The following is a 16,257-nucleotide window of genomic DNA, read 5'->3' on the forward strand; positions in this document are numbered from 1 at the left end:
ATCTGTCTCAGATTCGTGCAGAATCTGTCTCAGATTCGTGCAGAATCTGTCTCAGATTCGTGCAGAATCTGTCTCAGATTCGTGCAGAATCTGTCTCAGATTCGTGCAGAATCTGTCTCAAATTCGTGCAGAATCTGTCTCAGATTCGTGCAGAATCTGTCTCAGATTCGTGCAGAATCTGTCTCAGATTCGTGCAGAATCTGTCTCAGATTCGTGCAGAATCTGTCTCAGATTCGTGCAGAATCTGTCTCAGATTCGTGCAGAATCTATCTCAGATTCGTGCAGAATTTGTCTCAGATTCGTGCAGAATCTGTCTCAGATTTGTGCAGATTCTGTCTCGGATTCGTGCAGAAACTGTCTCAGATTCTAGCAGAATCTGTTTCAGATTGTTGCAGAATCTGTCTCAAATTTTGGCAGAATATGTCTCAGATTCATGCAGGATCTATCTGACATTCGTTCAGAAACTGTCTCAGATTCGTGCAGAATCTGTCTCAGATTCGCGCAGAATTTGTTTCAAATTCGTGCCGAATATGTCTTAAATTCGTGCAGAGTCTTTCTCAGATTCGTGCAGTCTTTCTCAGATTCGTGCAGGATCTGTCTCAGATTCGTGCAGGATCTGTCTCAAATTCGTGAAGAATCTGTCTCAGATTCGTGCAGAATCTGTCTCAGATTCGCGCAGAATCTGTTTCAAATTCGTGCAGAATCTTTTTCAAATTCTATCAGAATCTTTTTCAAATTCTATCAGAATCTGTATCAAATTCGTACAGAATCTGTATTAAATTTTGGCAGAATGTGTCTCAGATTCATGCAGAATCTATCTGGCATTCGTGCAGAATCGGTCTCAGATTCATGCAGAATCTATCCGACATTCGTGCAGAATCTATCTCAGATTCGTGCAGAATATGCCTCAAATTCGTACAAAACCTGTCTCAGACTCGTACAGAATCTGTCTCAGATCCTAGCAGAATCTGTCTCAGATTCTAGCAGGATCTGTCTCAGATTCTAGCAGAATCTGTCTCAGATTCATGCAGAATGTGTCTTGGATTCGTGCAGAATCTGTCTCGGATTCGTGCAGAATTTGTCTCAGATTCGTGCAGAATCTGTCTCAGATTCGTGCAGAGTCTTTCTCAGATTCGTGCAAAATCAGTCTAAAATGTTGGCAGAATCTGTCTCAGATTCGTGCAGGATCTGTCTCAAATTCGTGCAGAATCTGTCACAGATTCGTGCAGAATCTGTCTCAGATTCGTGCAGAATCTGTCTCAGATTCGTGCAGAATCTGTCTCAGATTCGTGCAGAATCTGTCTCAGATTCGTGCAGAATCTGTCTCAGATTCGTGCAGAATCTATCTCAGATTCGTGCAGAATTTGTCTCAGATTCGTGCAGAATCTGTCTCAGATTTGTGCAGATTCTGTCTCGGATTCGTGCAGAAACTGTCTCAGATTCTAGCAGAATCTGTTTCAGATTGTTGCAGAATCTGTCTCAAATTTTGGCAGAATATGTCTCAGATTCATGCAGGATCTATCTGACATTCGTTCAGAAACTGTCTCAGATTCGTGCAGAATCTGTCTCAGATTCGCGCAGAATTTGTTTCAAATTCGTGCCGAATATGTCTTAAATTCGTGCAGAATCTGTCTCAGATTCGTGCAGAATCTTTTTCAAATTCTATCAGAATCTTTTTCAAATTCTATCAGAATCTGTCTCAAATTCGTACAGAATCTGTCTCAAATTCGTACAGAATCTGTATTAAATTTTGGCAGAATGTGTCTCAGATTCATGCAGAATCTATCTGACATTCGTGCAGAATCTGTCTCAGATTCATGCAGAATCTATCTGACATTTGTGCAGAATCTATCTCAGATTCGTGCAGAATATGTCTCAAATTCGTACAAAATCTGTCTGATTCGTGCAGAAATTGTCGCAGATTCGTGCAGAATCTGTCTCAGATTCGTGCAGAGTCTTTCTCAGATTCGTGCAAAACCAGTCTAAAATTTTGGCAGAATCTGTCCCAGATTCGTGCAGGATCTGTCTCAAATTCGTGCAGAATCTGTCTCAGATTCTAGCTGAATCTGTCTCAGATTCTTGCATAGTCTGTCTCAAATTCGTGCAGAATCTGTCTCATACTCGTGCAGAATCTGTCTCATACTCGTGCAGAATCTGTCTCATACTCGTGCAGAATCTGTGTCAGACTTTCGCTGAATCTGTCTCACATTCGTGCAGAATCTGTCTCAAATTCGTACAGAATCTGTCTCAGACTTTCGCCGAATCTTTCTCAGATTCGTAAGAATCTGCTTCAGATTCGTGCAGAATCTGTCTCAAATTTGGCATAATCTTTCTCAGATTCGTTCAGAATCTGTCTCAGATTGTTGCCGAATTTTTCTCTGCTTGTTACGGAATTATTCTTAGATTCTTTTCGAGTTTCTTTCCGGATTTGGACGTTTGATCGAATTCGAAAACGATAAGTCTTGATCGTTTCCTTAGCATTGACCGTTCCAATAAGTTTAATCCCACTCAACTGTTCAAACAAAGCGTGAACCACATTCTAGACGCCTCTCAAGAGTCAGAGACCTCGGTTGAACCTAACGGCATTCAGTCGGAAACTAAGGGTACCTGCTGCAATTGCAGTGCATGATCGACTTTTGCCCGAAGCCGCCCGCAGATCAAACCAGCTGTGCCAACTCATCATCGCTCCGCGCCATTAGCCCTAGGCGCCATCTGTCGGAACCGCCAACCAACCAATACCGATCATTTCGCATTGATCGTGTATTTGCGGGGCTCTGCTGCACTTCGTGTTTGGTTTGGATAGCAGCAGTAGGCGAGTGAGATAAGCGCTTCCGCCATTGCTGGACGCGTCGGCGGCCGGCGGCGTCTCGATGGGGAATTTCTCAGCGCCTACTACACTTTGTCCAGAATCTAGCGGGTGCATCGTCGCCTTCACCGTCCTTCCTCGCCCACTACAGTTTATCAGTTCTGGCCGAAGAGAGCAGCGCGGCTCGGTACGAAACGGTTGTCAAATATTTACCGAAGCCTTCATGCGGATTGACACGGGCGACGGGGTGGAGGTAAAAGCGGGGACGTCGTCGTGAGAAACGCGTTCAAACAGCTGTCTCTGCTGGTGCCCTCTGTCCTCGCTTCTTCGGCTCGGTAGACTGATAAGGTCGAGCTATAACCGTGTAACCACAATGTTGCGCTTGTGCGTGTCAATATTGACACATTTTGCCGAGTCCTCTCCTCGGGCGCGCAGGTCGACTTCTTCTCTTTTTCTCGATCGCGCGCAGTTCATTGAATATTAATAAGTTCATTGTTGTGCAAACAATCATGCAAGAGGTCTAACTTTCGCCCGTATCTCTCTCCGTTTCAGTTATGCGAGGAACAAAACTGCCAGGAAGAGGTCTCCCTACTCGCACTCAGCTACATGGATCGGTTTCTCAGCCTGATACCGATCCGCAAGACACACCTACAGATCCTGGCCACGGGCTGCCTGCTGCTGGCGTCCAAACTCCGGGAACCGAACTACAAAGCCCTGCCGGTGGAGCTGCTCGTATTCTACACCGATCACAGTATCACCAAAAAGGATCTGATTGTAAGTACCTAGATTTAGTAATTAAACCGAAAGATCGCGATCGCACAAGGTCACGTAGAAGTTTCGATTTCGAGGTTATGCGCCCATAACGCAAACCGAGCAGCGGTTCTATTGGGGGGAGGTTTTGATTGCATATTCATTAGACGGGAAGCTGCGATTGGGCGAATCAGGCGAGCCGCTGACGGACGATCCTTTTAAAATGCAGATCGATGCAAATATTTTATGGCAGCGGTCGATCTTGTGGTGTTGGGAGGTTACGATCGGGCAATCAGGGTTGACGCCAGGAAGCAGTTCGATAGATGGAAGCGATTTTCTTTTTTTAAACGATCAGATTGGATGTGACTTATCGTTTTGCTGTCAGAATTACGTTGCAAATTGATTTTCGGGTTAGGCACAATTTGTAATTGGAAACTTATCGTTTTTCTGTCAAATTCCAGACGTAAAAGATTCTTGCAGATTCTTTGTCAGAATCCTTGTCAGATTATTGCAGAATCTAAGTAAGATTCTTGCAGAATCTTAGTCAGATTCTTGCAGAATCTTAGTCAGATTCTTGCAGAATCTTGGTAAGATACTTGCGGAATTTTGGTCGGATTCTTGTTGAATCTTGGTCAGAATCGTTCAGAATCCTCTTATCCTTTTCAAGATTCGATTCAGAATTCTTTTCAGGACTTTTTTCGATTCGATTTCAGGACTCGTTTCGATTTCAGGACTCGTTTCGATTCGAAATCGATTCGATTGCGATTTCGATTCGATTTCGATTCGATTTCGATTCGATTTCGATTCAATTTCGATTCAATTTCGATTCGATTTCGATTCGATTTCGATTCGATTTCGATTCGATTTCGATTCGATTTCGATTCGATTTCGATTCGATTTCGGGTCGATTCGATTTCGATTCGATTTCGATTCGATTTCGATTCGATTTCGATTCGATTTCGATTTCGATTCGATTCGATTTCGATTCGATTTCGATTCGATTTCGATTCGATTTCGATTCGATTTCGATTCGATTTCGATTCGATTTCGATTCGATTTCGATTCGATTTCGATTCGATTTCGATTCGATTTCGATTCGATTTCGATTCGATTTCGATTCGATTTCGATTCGATTTCGATTCGATTTCGATTCGATTTCGATTCGATTTCGATTCGATTTCGATTCGATTTCGATTTCGATTCGATTTCGATTTCGATTCGATTTCGATTCGATTTCGATTCGATTTCGATTCGATTTCGATTCGATTTCGATTCGATTTCGATTCGATTTCGATTCGATTTCGATTCGATTTCTATTCGATTTCGATTCGATTTCGATTCGATTTCGATTCGATTTCGATTCGATTTCGATTCGATTTCGATTTCGATTCGATTTCGATTTTGATTCGATTTCGATTCGATTTCGATTCGATTTCGATTCGATTTCGATTCGATTTCGATTCAATTTCGATTCGATTTCGATTCGATTTCGATTCGATTTCGATTCGATTTCGATTCGATTTCGATTCGATTTCGATTCGATTTCGATTCGATTTCGATTCGATTTCGATTCGATTTCGATTCGATTTCGATTCGATTCGATTTCGATTCGATTTCGATTCAATTTCGATTCGATTTCGATTCGATTTCGATTCGATTTCGATTCGATTTCGATTCGATTTTGATTCGATTTCGATTCGATTTTGATTCGTTTTCAATTCGATTTCGATTCGATTTCGATTCAATTTCGATTCGATTTCGATTCGATTTCGATTTCGATTCGATTTCGATTCAATTTCGATTCGATTTCGATTCGATTTCGATTCGATTTCGATTCGATTTCGATTCGATTTTGATTCGATTTCGATTCGATTTGATTCGATTTCAATTCGATTTCGATTCGATTCGATTTCGATTTCGATTCGATTTCGATTCGGTTTCGATTTCGATTCGATTTCGATTCGATTTCGATTCGATTTCGATTCGATTTCGATTCGATTTCGATTCGATTTCGATTCGATTTCGATTCGATTTCGATTCGATTTCGATTCGATTTCGATTCGATTTCGATTCGATTTCGATTCGATTTCGATTCGATTTCGATTCGATTTCGATTCGATTTCGATTCGATTTCGATTCGATTTCGATTTCGATTCGATTTCGATTCGATTTCGATTCGATTTCGATTCGATTTCGATTCGATTTCGATTTCGATTCGATTTCGATTCGATTTCGATTCGATTTCGATTCGATTTCGATTCGATTTCGATTCGATTTCGATTCGATTTCGATTCGATTTCGATTCGATTTCGATTCGATTTCGATTCGATTTCGATTCGATTTCGATTCGATTTCGATTCGATTTCGATTCGATTTCGATTCGATTTCGATTCGATTTCGATTCGATTTCGATTCGATTTCGATTCGATTTCGATTCGATTTCGATTCGATTTCGATTCGATTTCGATTCGATTTCGATTCGATTCGATTCGATTCGATTTCGATTCGATTTCGATTCGATTCGATTCGATTCGATTTCGATTCGATTTCGATTCGATTTCGATTCGATTTCGATTCGATTTCGATTCGATTTCGATTCGATTTCGATTCGATTTCGATTTTCGATTCGATTCGATTTCGATTCGATTTCGATTCGATTTCGATTCAATTTCGATTCGATTTCGATTTCGATTCAATTTCGATTCAATTTCGATTCGATTTCGATTCGATTTCGTTTTAATTTCGATTTTATTTAGATTTGATTTCTATTCATAGTAAGATTGTTGCAGAATCTCATTCAGATTCTTGTAGAATCTTAGGCAAATTCTTGCAGAATCTTAGTTCAGAATCCTCTTCAGGATTAGTTTCAGAATTCTTCCAGGATTTGCTTCAGAAGCTCTTCAGGATTCATTTTAGAATTTGCTTAAGAACTATTTAATGGTTTCGCCTCTTTATTTCGGTGAATACAACCTCTTCTATTTTAGGTGAACTTATCGTTTCATTGACAGTTAAACGTTTAAAATCGTTAAACGATTTTTCTTTATTTTTTTTTTGATTTCACACCTGTATTATAAAGCGTGTTTGGTTGCAGCTATAATTCAATATAAAATTTGAGGCATTTTCTGGTATAGTTGTGAGCCTAATCCGACTATTGAGAGTAAAGATCTTATCGTATGACACAAAAACGATAATAAATACCAGCTTTTTCTAAGGTCGAATGCATCTCGCTTTCTCATTGGAATCAAGCGAGTCGAAGTTTGGCTTGGGTCATTTGATAACTAATCGATAAGATCGATTATTCAACCTATCGATTAACTGTAAAATACTCAAACCACATATCAGTTCGTTCGATCCCTACCAAAAAGCGAACTTGCTTGTGGCAGCCATCAGCGCTCGTAAAAAGCTGGATATCAGAGAAAAGGAGTTCAATTTTGGTAGCTTCTAGCGATTCAATGACAGAAAAACGATAAGTTCGCATCTGCAACCCTGAATCCAAGAAGCGAAGGAATGCGCCTTCATGTGACCCCCTCGTGAAGTTCATTTCACCCTCCCTTTCCCTTTAACCCCCTCCTTTCAAAGGGACGAATAAATTATTCGTCCTCGTCCATACGAAAGGACGGTGGTCAATTTCTCGTTCCAGAGCGAATTCCATCGAACTTTTCGGACGATGTCGCATCGGGATCGATCGATCGATTTCGGTGCCATCGTCGCGGAACGAGCGGAAGGCGGACAAGTTTTTGACTTATCAAATGTTTTTTAACCTTCTTTTCGTTTAGGGGGGTTTCGTCCTTTTGTTCTGACAGTCTTTCCTCTCCAGAAGGGCAATCGATGGGGCATGCAGCAGCAACATGATCGAAAGGAATGTGCCAATTAGAAATAATTTATGGATCTTGTTGCATGACATGCTTGGACCTGTGGATGCTCGCGAGCGGATTGGGGGAAGTGTCAGATTGACAGTTTATCGATTCGGAAGGGCCGAAATTGCGAGCGTTAATGGTCCAACTCGTTTGACAGTTAATCGATAAGATTCGATGCCACTTCGCTTTCTCCGTGCGAGCTTGAAAAGCACTCGAATCGAAGCAATCCGTGGATTCCGTAGCTTCTCACCTTCGAACTTTTGAATAGGAAAATTCCTGGAAGGAGGCCGTGCGATTTGAATGTGGGAATCATGGCCACCTTTGATTGATCGTTTCCCGACGATGCGAGAGTGAGAAAGAAGGTGAGAACATGAGTCGGGCCGAGTTTTTATTGCTTTATTTGTGTGTGACTTTTGGATCTTCGGAATCACTTTTTGATGATTTTGATCCCACTGAAATCGTTCTGGCTCTTTGCGCCATCATCATCTAATCAGAAACAATCAATCACTAAACACTCGTTTGTTAATTTTTTTCGGGTACAAAAGTTTTACGATCTTCCTGTTCTACCCGACAAGAGGTTCTCGATTTCAGTGAGAAATGTCAGATCTAATCGCGGGCCATGGAGTCTTCTCTTTCCTCTGTATGCACCTCTCAAAAGTTTGTGTCGCGGCGGAGGCAAATAAATAATTTCAACACGAGAAAAAAGGCAATTTTTATTACCGTAATTTATCAACACGCTGAATGAGAGAGCGAAAAATGCGCCCGCGTGAGAGTGAGAAAACGTTACGAAGTCACGAACGAAGATTAGAGCTGACAGATAAGGTTGCACTTTTTGACGCACCTTTTCCGTGAGCGCAAAATTCACCAGAAATCGTTACAGGACATTTTCGGGTGTCTCGACTTGGGCGCTAGACGAACGGATCATTAAATTCTGAGGTGGGAGATCCTTTTCAAAAAGTTGACCAGCCGATTCATTCGGCTCGGTTCGGTTCGGTTCTTCAAACTCTTCAAGAACGGAACCTTCCTGGAATCGATCCCGACACGCATTCCTTCGACTCATGGGAGAAGAACCACTCTTAAAACCAACGCAAACAGAGTAGGCGGCCGATTTGACGGCCATAAAAACCCAATCTAGTTGCCCGGAATTTTGAGTGACTCTCACTTTTATGAATGAAAGCGCCGAAAAGCCGAACACCGAAAGCAGCTTCGTGTCGAAGGTCGAAAAGGGCTTCGTCAAACTCCGGTCTCCGGGATCGATCGGTATCAAATTTCAACCGAATCCTAATGTTTTCTCTTTCGACCGAGAGGGGGGCGAAAACAAGAAGAAATTCCAAGGGTCTAACCTCACTTAATTATGCAACTTCGTGACCCACCGGTAACAATAAGACCCCGCTCTGCCAGAAGTTGGACCCGTTCGACCGCCGCAGAAAAAAACACCCAAAATCTCTCGAATTTCGTCGCCGGCTGATGCTGCGACCGGCGAAAAAATTCCAGGAATCGAAATTTCGAAGTTTATCGCGAATCTTTTGCATTCCTTCTTTGGTTCGCTCGTTCGTTCGTTCGTCGATCGGCTGTTCGTGTCGCGCGCGTCAAGATAAAAGGATTCGGACCTTGATCGGGCAGCCGCCGCCGCCTCCTCTGACCCGACGGACAAAAACATTCAAATGTTCGCCCTGTTCTTCGCTGATTGGATGAAACTTTAAACCATGGCCTTCTTTGCTTGCTGTTTCCTTGCTGCAACGAAAAAGGATCGTGGATTTGCGGGATTACAGTTCGCGACGAAGGTGAAAAGAAGTTACCGAAACATCCATATATTATTTTCTCGGTTTACTTGAGAGCGAAAGCCGTGTGTTTTTTAAAGGGATCGCGGCCCCGAACCGTTCGTTATCAGCGGGACCGAAGTGAAGCGAATGAACGAACGAACGGACGAAAGAAACCGAATCTGATCGGTGGCGAGGCACGGCAAAACGGAATCTCCATTTTTCGAACGAATTAGGGTTGCCAGCGTTATCCTAATGGTCGCCAACTGTCAAAATCGACAGTGTTGCTAGTTTTATCACTCTCGGATCGGCTCTCAGAACGCTTCTAAATCTCTTAAGGTCGCCTCGCTGGCAACCCTATCGCTTAATCCTGAATTTACATTGGCCACCCCGCCGCCAGGCAGGCGAATTTCGGGTGGCGCAAAACCGGCTCCTTAATCTCTCCGGGGCGCGCAAAACAAGGTCCTCGCATTCCCACGAATGTCAGCGGCATGTTTCCCGTGCCGCACATCCTCAATTCCCGGGCGGCTGGACACCAGCGAAGGAATGCATTCCATCCATCCGTCCATCCAAGTAAGCGCGTGCAATTAAAGGCCGCCTCAGACGTCATCCAGACTTGCCAATTACCACCCGGCTGTTGATCGAGGCATGCCATGCATGACCTTGAGTCCCAGTCTCGCCATGAATAATTGAAGGCCTTCGCCCCCGTTCAGAGTCGACAATCCGGTCGTCAGTTGGTCCCAATTCTGGGAAGATTCATCCGAAATTAATTAATTCGGACCGGGTGATCAACGCTCGCTGGATGATGAATGACCGAAGCGGAGAGAGGTCAAAGGGTTAATTCTCATCGCATCCCGTTCGGTCTAATCCGAGACAACATTGTTGAGAGAGCAGCGTAGGGATGAATGATGACGCTCGGTACCGGCGCCAATCAGCTGTTATATATTATACTCCGGTCTAATCGTCACCACGAGCAGTAAATAATGCGGCTGACAGGGCGGCGTGGAAGTGCTTATCGCAGTTTTTTGCGCTAGAGCAATCAGGCCGTTATCAGGCCGTGCTGGTCCTAGTCCGGACGGAGTAGGCTGCACCTCAAATTTCTTACTTGCATGTGATGTTGAGTAAAGCCCTCAGTACACTGTTTGTCAAGTGTGCAAACTTTTCCGCACGCATAAACCAACATGCAAACATCGGTCTCAACAATGACAAAACATCTGAAGTGTCAAGTGGATATTGAAGTGTTAGTTTATGCGTGTGGAAAAATTTGCACACTTGGCAAAGAGTGTACTGAGGGCTTAATAGCACTTACCAAACTTTTTTTTGAACCATTTTCGTATCCAAGGTGGCTATGGAGGATGCAGAGGTTTCGCGGTTTCTAAGCAAAGCGGGTACAGCTCTGCATTTTCGTTTGTAACGGCTGTGTAACTAATACAATCCTCCTATCACTGGTCGGCGTCAGGACCGGGAACTTCTAAGAAAAGCAGTTAATCTTCTACGAAGCCCAAGTTTGCTACTCTAAGGATTCCACGGACCAGTTTTAAAAGAATCAGGCCAAGCCCAAGAAGGATGTTACATGGAAGTTTCTCCTTGTACAGAGTTCTCCTTTTGAGCATCCTCATCTGGTACTCCACAAAGCATCTAAAGTCCTCAGAACTAAACAGGGCAGTCGTTTTACACGATTTGCTGTAAAGCTTGACTTTGGACGCCTCTTGTTTAATTTATGTAGTTTGTTAACTGATGTTATTGCATAGTTACTCTGGATCCTGACCTAACTCTTCTCGTCGCGCTATAGTTCTTTGATAATTATGCAAGTTACTCCAAGGTATTCACCATAATCGTAGAGTACGTCAGAGCTTGGCGCTTAGGACATCTTGTACGATGTGGAATCTACGGAAGTAACTATAGGTGCATAGAATATCTTGGACCAGTCGCAGTAACTGTCGGTAGCTTACAATACTATTTGTCCGGCTGTAGTCATCTAGCATTTCTTTGCTTCTTTGAAATTGCTATACTGTAACCTCCGTAGTGTCCCAGGTCTTTTGCCGAAGTCACAGCAATACAGCGAAAGTCGCTGCCAATTGGCTCCAGAAGATGCCTGATCCTTGACCTAGAGCTTAGTCTCCCTCATATTATGAAGTTTGTCATAAGGATATCCACACAGTGTTTTACGGTAATTGTGCGGTGGTCTTCAAAGAAGATGTCATTCTATGGAAAGTTTATGTACTACAAAAAAAAAACTACAAATGTTTAACTCTGGAAGCCAAAATTTGTGAAAGTCTGATACCCTTTGGCCTACTGACCTCATTAGCTTGTCGATTCTTTCAATCTTAGGGCATGTCAGCCTTAAAATCCTTTCAATCTTACGCCACCTTAACAAACCACGGCAAGGGATAACTTTTTGGGTCTACCGTAACAACCTTTTAGGTATTCAGTCTATAGATTGAAGTGAAGTTGTCCGTTGTCGAAAACCTCGATATCGAATAAAGTTAAGCTTCCATGGACGTCTCCAAGCTTTTTGGAGAAGACTCTCCAATGTTCTTCGGGAATCCTTTCCAAGGTTCTTGAACAAGACTTTAAGCTTCTTGCAGAAGTCTCTTCAAGCTTTTTGCAGAAGTCTCTCCAAGTTGTTTGGAGAAGCCTCTCCAAGAAGGCTCTCCAATTCTTGGGAAAGGCTCTCCAAGCTTTTTGGAGATGGCTCTCCAAGCTTTTTGCAGAAGCCTCTCCGAGCTTCTGGGATGGGAACCTTACCCCAGAAGCTTCTTGAGGAAAGTTCTCTAAATTTGTTAGAGAAGGCTCTCCCATCTTCTTGTAGAAGGCTCTCCAAGCTTCTTGGAGAAGCCTTCGCAAGCTTCTTGGAGAAGCCTTCCCAAGCTTCTTGGAGAAGTCCCTTCAAACTTACTGGAAAAGCCTCTCCAAGCTTCTTGGAGTAGCCTCTCCAAACTCCTTGAAGGAGCTTCTCCAAAATTTTTGGAGCAGCCTTTCCAAGATTCTAAAAGAAGTCTCTCCAAGGTTCTTGGGGAATCCTCTTCAAGTCTCTTGGAGAAGCGACTCCAAGCATTTTGCAAAAGTCTCTCCAAGCTTCTTGGAGAAGTATTTCCAAGCTTCTTAAAGAAGCTCCTTCAAAGTAGTTGGAGAAGCCTCTCTAAGATTCTTGGAAAAGCCTCTCTAAGCTCCTTGTAGCAGCCCCTCCAAGCTTTTTGGAGAATTCTCGGAGAAGTCTCTCCAAGCTCCTTGGAGAAGCCTCTCCAAGCTTCTTGCAGAAGTCTCTCCAAGCTGTTTGAAGAAGCCTATCTAAACTTAAAACTACGAATTGAACTTTAACATTTCACTTTTTGCAAAAAATAAAATACTAAAATCACTAGTAAGGCGAGCAAATACCTTTAAACTCTAATACGTGTTGCTTATCTTGACAGATAGGCCAATTTCGTCTGCGACTGACAGACTTCTTAAGTGTCGAGTGCTCGACTCCAAACTTCTAGGAGAAGGCTCTCAAATTCTTGGAAAAGGCTCTTCAATTTTTTTGGAAAAGTCTCTCCAAGCTGTTTCGAGAAGCCTCTCCAAGCTTCTTGGAGAAGTCTCCCCATGCTTCTTGGAGAAGTCTCTCTAAGATCCTAGGAGCAGCCTCTTCCAGCTTCTCGGAGAAGTCTCTCCAAGCTTCTTTGAGAAGTCCCTCCAAGCTTCTTTGAGAAGTCCTTCCAAGCTTCTTTGAGAAGTCCCTCCAAGCTTCTTGGAGAAGACTCTCCAAGCTTGTTGTAGAAGTCTCTCCTAGCTTCTTACGGAAGTATCTCCAAGCTTTTTGAAGAAGTCTTTCCAAGCTTCTTTGAGAAGTCTCTCTAAGCTTCTTGGAGAAGTCTCTTCGAGCTTCTTCGAAACGTCACTACAAGCTTCTTGGAGAAGTATACCAAGCTTTTTGGATAAGTCTCTCTAACCTTTTTGGAGAAGTCTCTCCAAGCTTCATGGAGAAGTCTCTCCAAGCTTCTTGTAGAAGTCTCTCCAAGCTTCTTGGAGAAGTCTACCAAGCTTCTTGGAGAAATCTTTCCAAGCTTTTCGGAGAAGTCTCTCCTAGCTTCTTGGAGAAGTCTCTCCGAGCTTCTTGTAGAAGTCTAGCATAACATTTGAAAAGGGCCTATCTGCAAAACGTAAACATTGAGAAATTCTCAATTGAAGATTCCGTACCATATTTAGAATTCCTATTTTAAATCCATTCGCATTTTTACTAGTTTCATACCTGTGTTCGACACCCATTAAAGCCTGTTGCGTGACCCATAATGTTTCAAATCTCAAATAATACAACAACTCGTAAAAATTGTTGAATTCAAACATCATCGCAGATAGGCCCTTTTATGAATCTTCAAACCAGTTAGGCCCTTTGATTGAACGTGGTTTCAGTTAGGCCCTTTTATAATTTGCTTATTTTATGGATTTTTGAATTGTTTTGCATAAATTTGAACAAAATTTAGCGATTATGTGAAAAAAACACTATATAATAGCTAATATTGGAAATTTTTGGTTGAAGATTCAGTACCATATTGATTATTCCTATTTCAAACCCATTCGCTTTTTACTATTTTCATACTTGGGGAAGATCCAAAAATGACCTCCATCGTTTTTGGGGTTTCTAGAACTCTCCTACCCCCTCTGTCACGCTTTTTCCAATACCCAATCCATGCACTTGTCACATTTTCGTACTTCCCCCCATTGGAGAAGGCCCCAATTGATGGGCGTCATTTTTGGATAACCCCTTGTGTTCGAAACCTTTAATGGTCTATTACGTGGCTCACAACGATTGGAATTTCAAATAGCACAACAACTTGTAAAAATAGTTCAATTCAAACATCATCCGCAGATAGGCCCTTTTACGAATTTCCAAACCAGTTAGGCCCTTTTTGAATTTGCTAATTTATTGATTATTGACGTGATTTGCATAATTCTTCGATAAAATTTAATGATTATGTGAGAAAAACACACAATATCATAATAGCTAAATATTGGAAACTATTCTATAAAAAATCCGCAGCATATTGATTATTGATATTTCAAACCCATTCACTTTTTTTACTAGTTTTATATTTGTGTCAAACTCATTATGGTTTATTACGTGGTCCAGAACGTTTGAAATCTCAAATAGCATAACGACTCGTGAAAAAAGTTGCATTCAAATATCATCAGCAGTTAGGCCCTTTAATGAATCTTCAAATCAATTAGGCCCTTCGATTGGACTTGGTTTCAGTTAGGCTCCTCCAGTTAGGCCCTTTTATTAAACATAGTTCCAGTTAGGCCCTTTTAGTTTGTTTGTTGATTTTATTGCTTATATCTATTTCAAACCCATTCACTTTTTTACTTGTATTTTACTTTGGGGCCTTTCTTAGCCAAAGCAAAGCCATTCTGAAGGTATCTGAGTTCCATTCCCGGTCGGTCCAGGTTTTTTCGTAATGGAAATTTCCTTTACTTTCCTGAACATAGAGTACCTTCGTACTTGTCACACGATATACGAATGCGAAAATGGCAACTTGTCAAAGAAAGCTCTCAGTTTATAACTGTGAAAGTACTCATTGAACACAAAGCTTAGAAGCAGGCTCTGTCCCAGTGAGGACGTGATGCCAAGAAGAAGTATGAGAAGAATTCTTGCAGGGCTGTTACAAAAACAAACGAATTTGTTTTTGTAAAAATCGCGACTTTTGAAACTCGATCCACAACTAGAGGCAACAAATAAAAATTATTAAAAATTTTTAATGTAATTTTTTTTTTCAGGATAAAAAAACAGTTTTCCTACTAACTTCGCATTAAGATTATGATAAAACTAGTAAAAAATAGAATAGAAGCTTGAAATAGTAATCAATATAGTATTGAATCTTCAATAAAGAATTTTTAATATTCAATGCTGATTTTCTCACATAATCGATTGATTTTGTTCATAAACTTTGAAAATCACTTCAATAATTAAAAAAATTAACAAGTTCCAAATGGGCCTAACTGGAACTAAGTTTTATAAAAGGGCCTAACTGGAGGGGCCTAACTGAAACCATGTTCAATCAAAGGGCCTAACTGAAAGGGCCTAACTGATTTGAAGACTCGTAAAAGAGCCTATCTGCCGATGATGTTTGAATTCAACATTTTTTACTAGTTTTTGTGTTATATAAGATTTAAGACGTTACGTGGCCCAGTAATAGACTATGAGTGTCGAACAAAAGTTTAAAACTATCAAATGGCAATGGGTTTATAAAAGTAACAATCAATATGTTACAGAATCTTCAATCGAGCATCTCTCAATTTTTACGTTATGCTGATAGACCCTTTTTAAATATTTCACTAGGTTCCATTATGTGAGAAAACACTATACAATGGCTAAATATTGGGGAAAATTAAAAATGCACGAAAAAGCCAATCTGATTTTGATGGAAATTTTCAGTTAAACCCTTTTATGACCAGTTAGGCCCTCTTAGCTTTACCATTTTCAGATAGGCCCTTTTAAATTTGAATAAAATTACCATTAATAATGCATTTTGCATGCCCGTAAGAGTATGTAGGAGTAATTTACGTAAAAAATGATACGAATAATAAATAATCAAGTTTGTTTACATTTTGCAGTTAGGCCCTTTTCAAATGTTACCCTAGTCATACCTAGCTTTTTGCAGAAGCCTCTCCGAGCTTTTTGGAGAAGGCACTCCAAGCTTCTTTGAAAAGTCTCTTCAAGCTTCTTCGAGAAGTCTCTCTATGCTTCTCTGTGAAGTCTCTCCAAGAAGCTTGGAGAAGTCTCTCCATGCTTCTTGGAGAAGTCTTCGAAGCTTCTTGGAGAAGTCTTTCCAAGCTTCTTGGAGAAGTCTCTCCTAGCTTCTTTGAGAAGTCTCTCCAAGCTTCTTGTAGAAGTCTCCCCAAGCTTCTTGCAGAAGTCTCTCCAAGTTTCTTGGAGAAGCCTTTGCAAGCTACTTTACGAAGCATCCAAAGCTTCTTGAAGAAGCATCTCAAAGCTTCTTGGAGAAGTCTCTGAAGCTTCTTGGAGAAGTTACTCCAAGCTTCTTTGAAAAGTCTCTCCAAGCTTCTTGTAGAAGTATCTCCAAACTGCTTTGAGAAGACTCTCCAAGCT

General features: G+C 41.6%; 1 protein-coding gene across 4 annotated transcripts in view; it reads left to right on the top strand.

Moving 5' to 3' along the window:
* The window catches only part of LOC5573724 (G1/S-specific cyclin-D2), a 180,101-nt gene that overhangs the window by 58,462 nt on the left and 105,382 nt on the right, over positions 1 to 16,257 (top strand). For all 4 annotated transcript variants that reach the window (XM_021839238.1, XM_021839237.1, XM_021839239.1 and 1 more), the window contains one exon: positions 3,359 to 3,580. In XM_021839238.1, the coding sequence (XP_021694930.1) occupies positions 3,359 to 3,580 (222 nt within the window). The remainder of the gene's footprint in view (positions 1 to 3,358; positions 3,581 to 16,257) is intronic.

Source organism: Aedes aegypti, chromosome 1, assembly GCF_002204515.2.
Source record: "Aedes aegypti strain LVP_AGWG chromosome 1, AaegL5.0 Primary Assembly, whole genome shotgun sequence".
NCBI classification, from domain to species: Eukaryota; Metazoa; Arthropoda; class Insecta; order Diptera; family Culicidae; genus Aedes; species Aedes aegypti.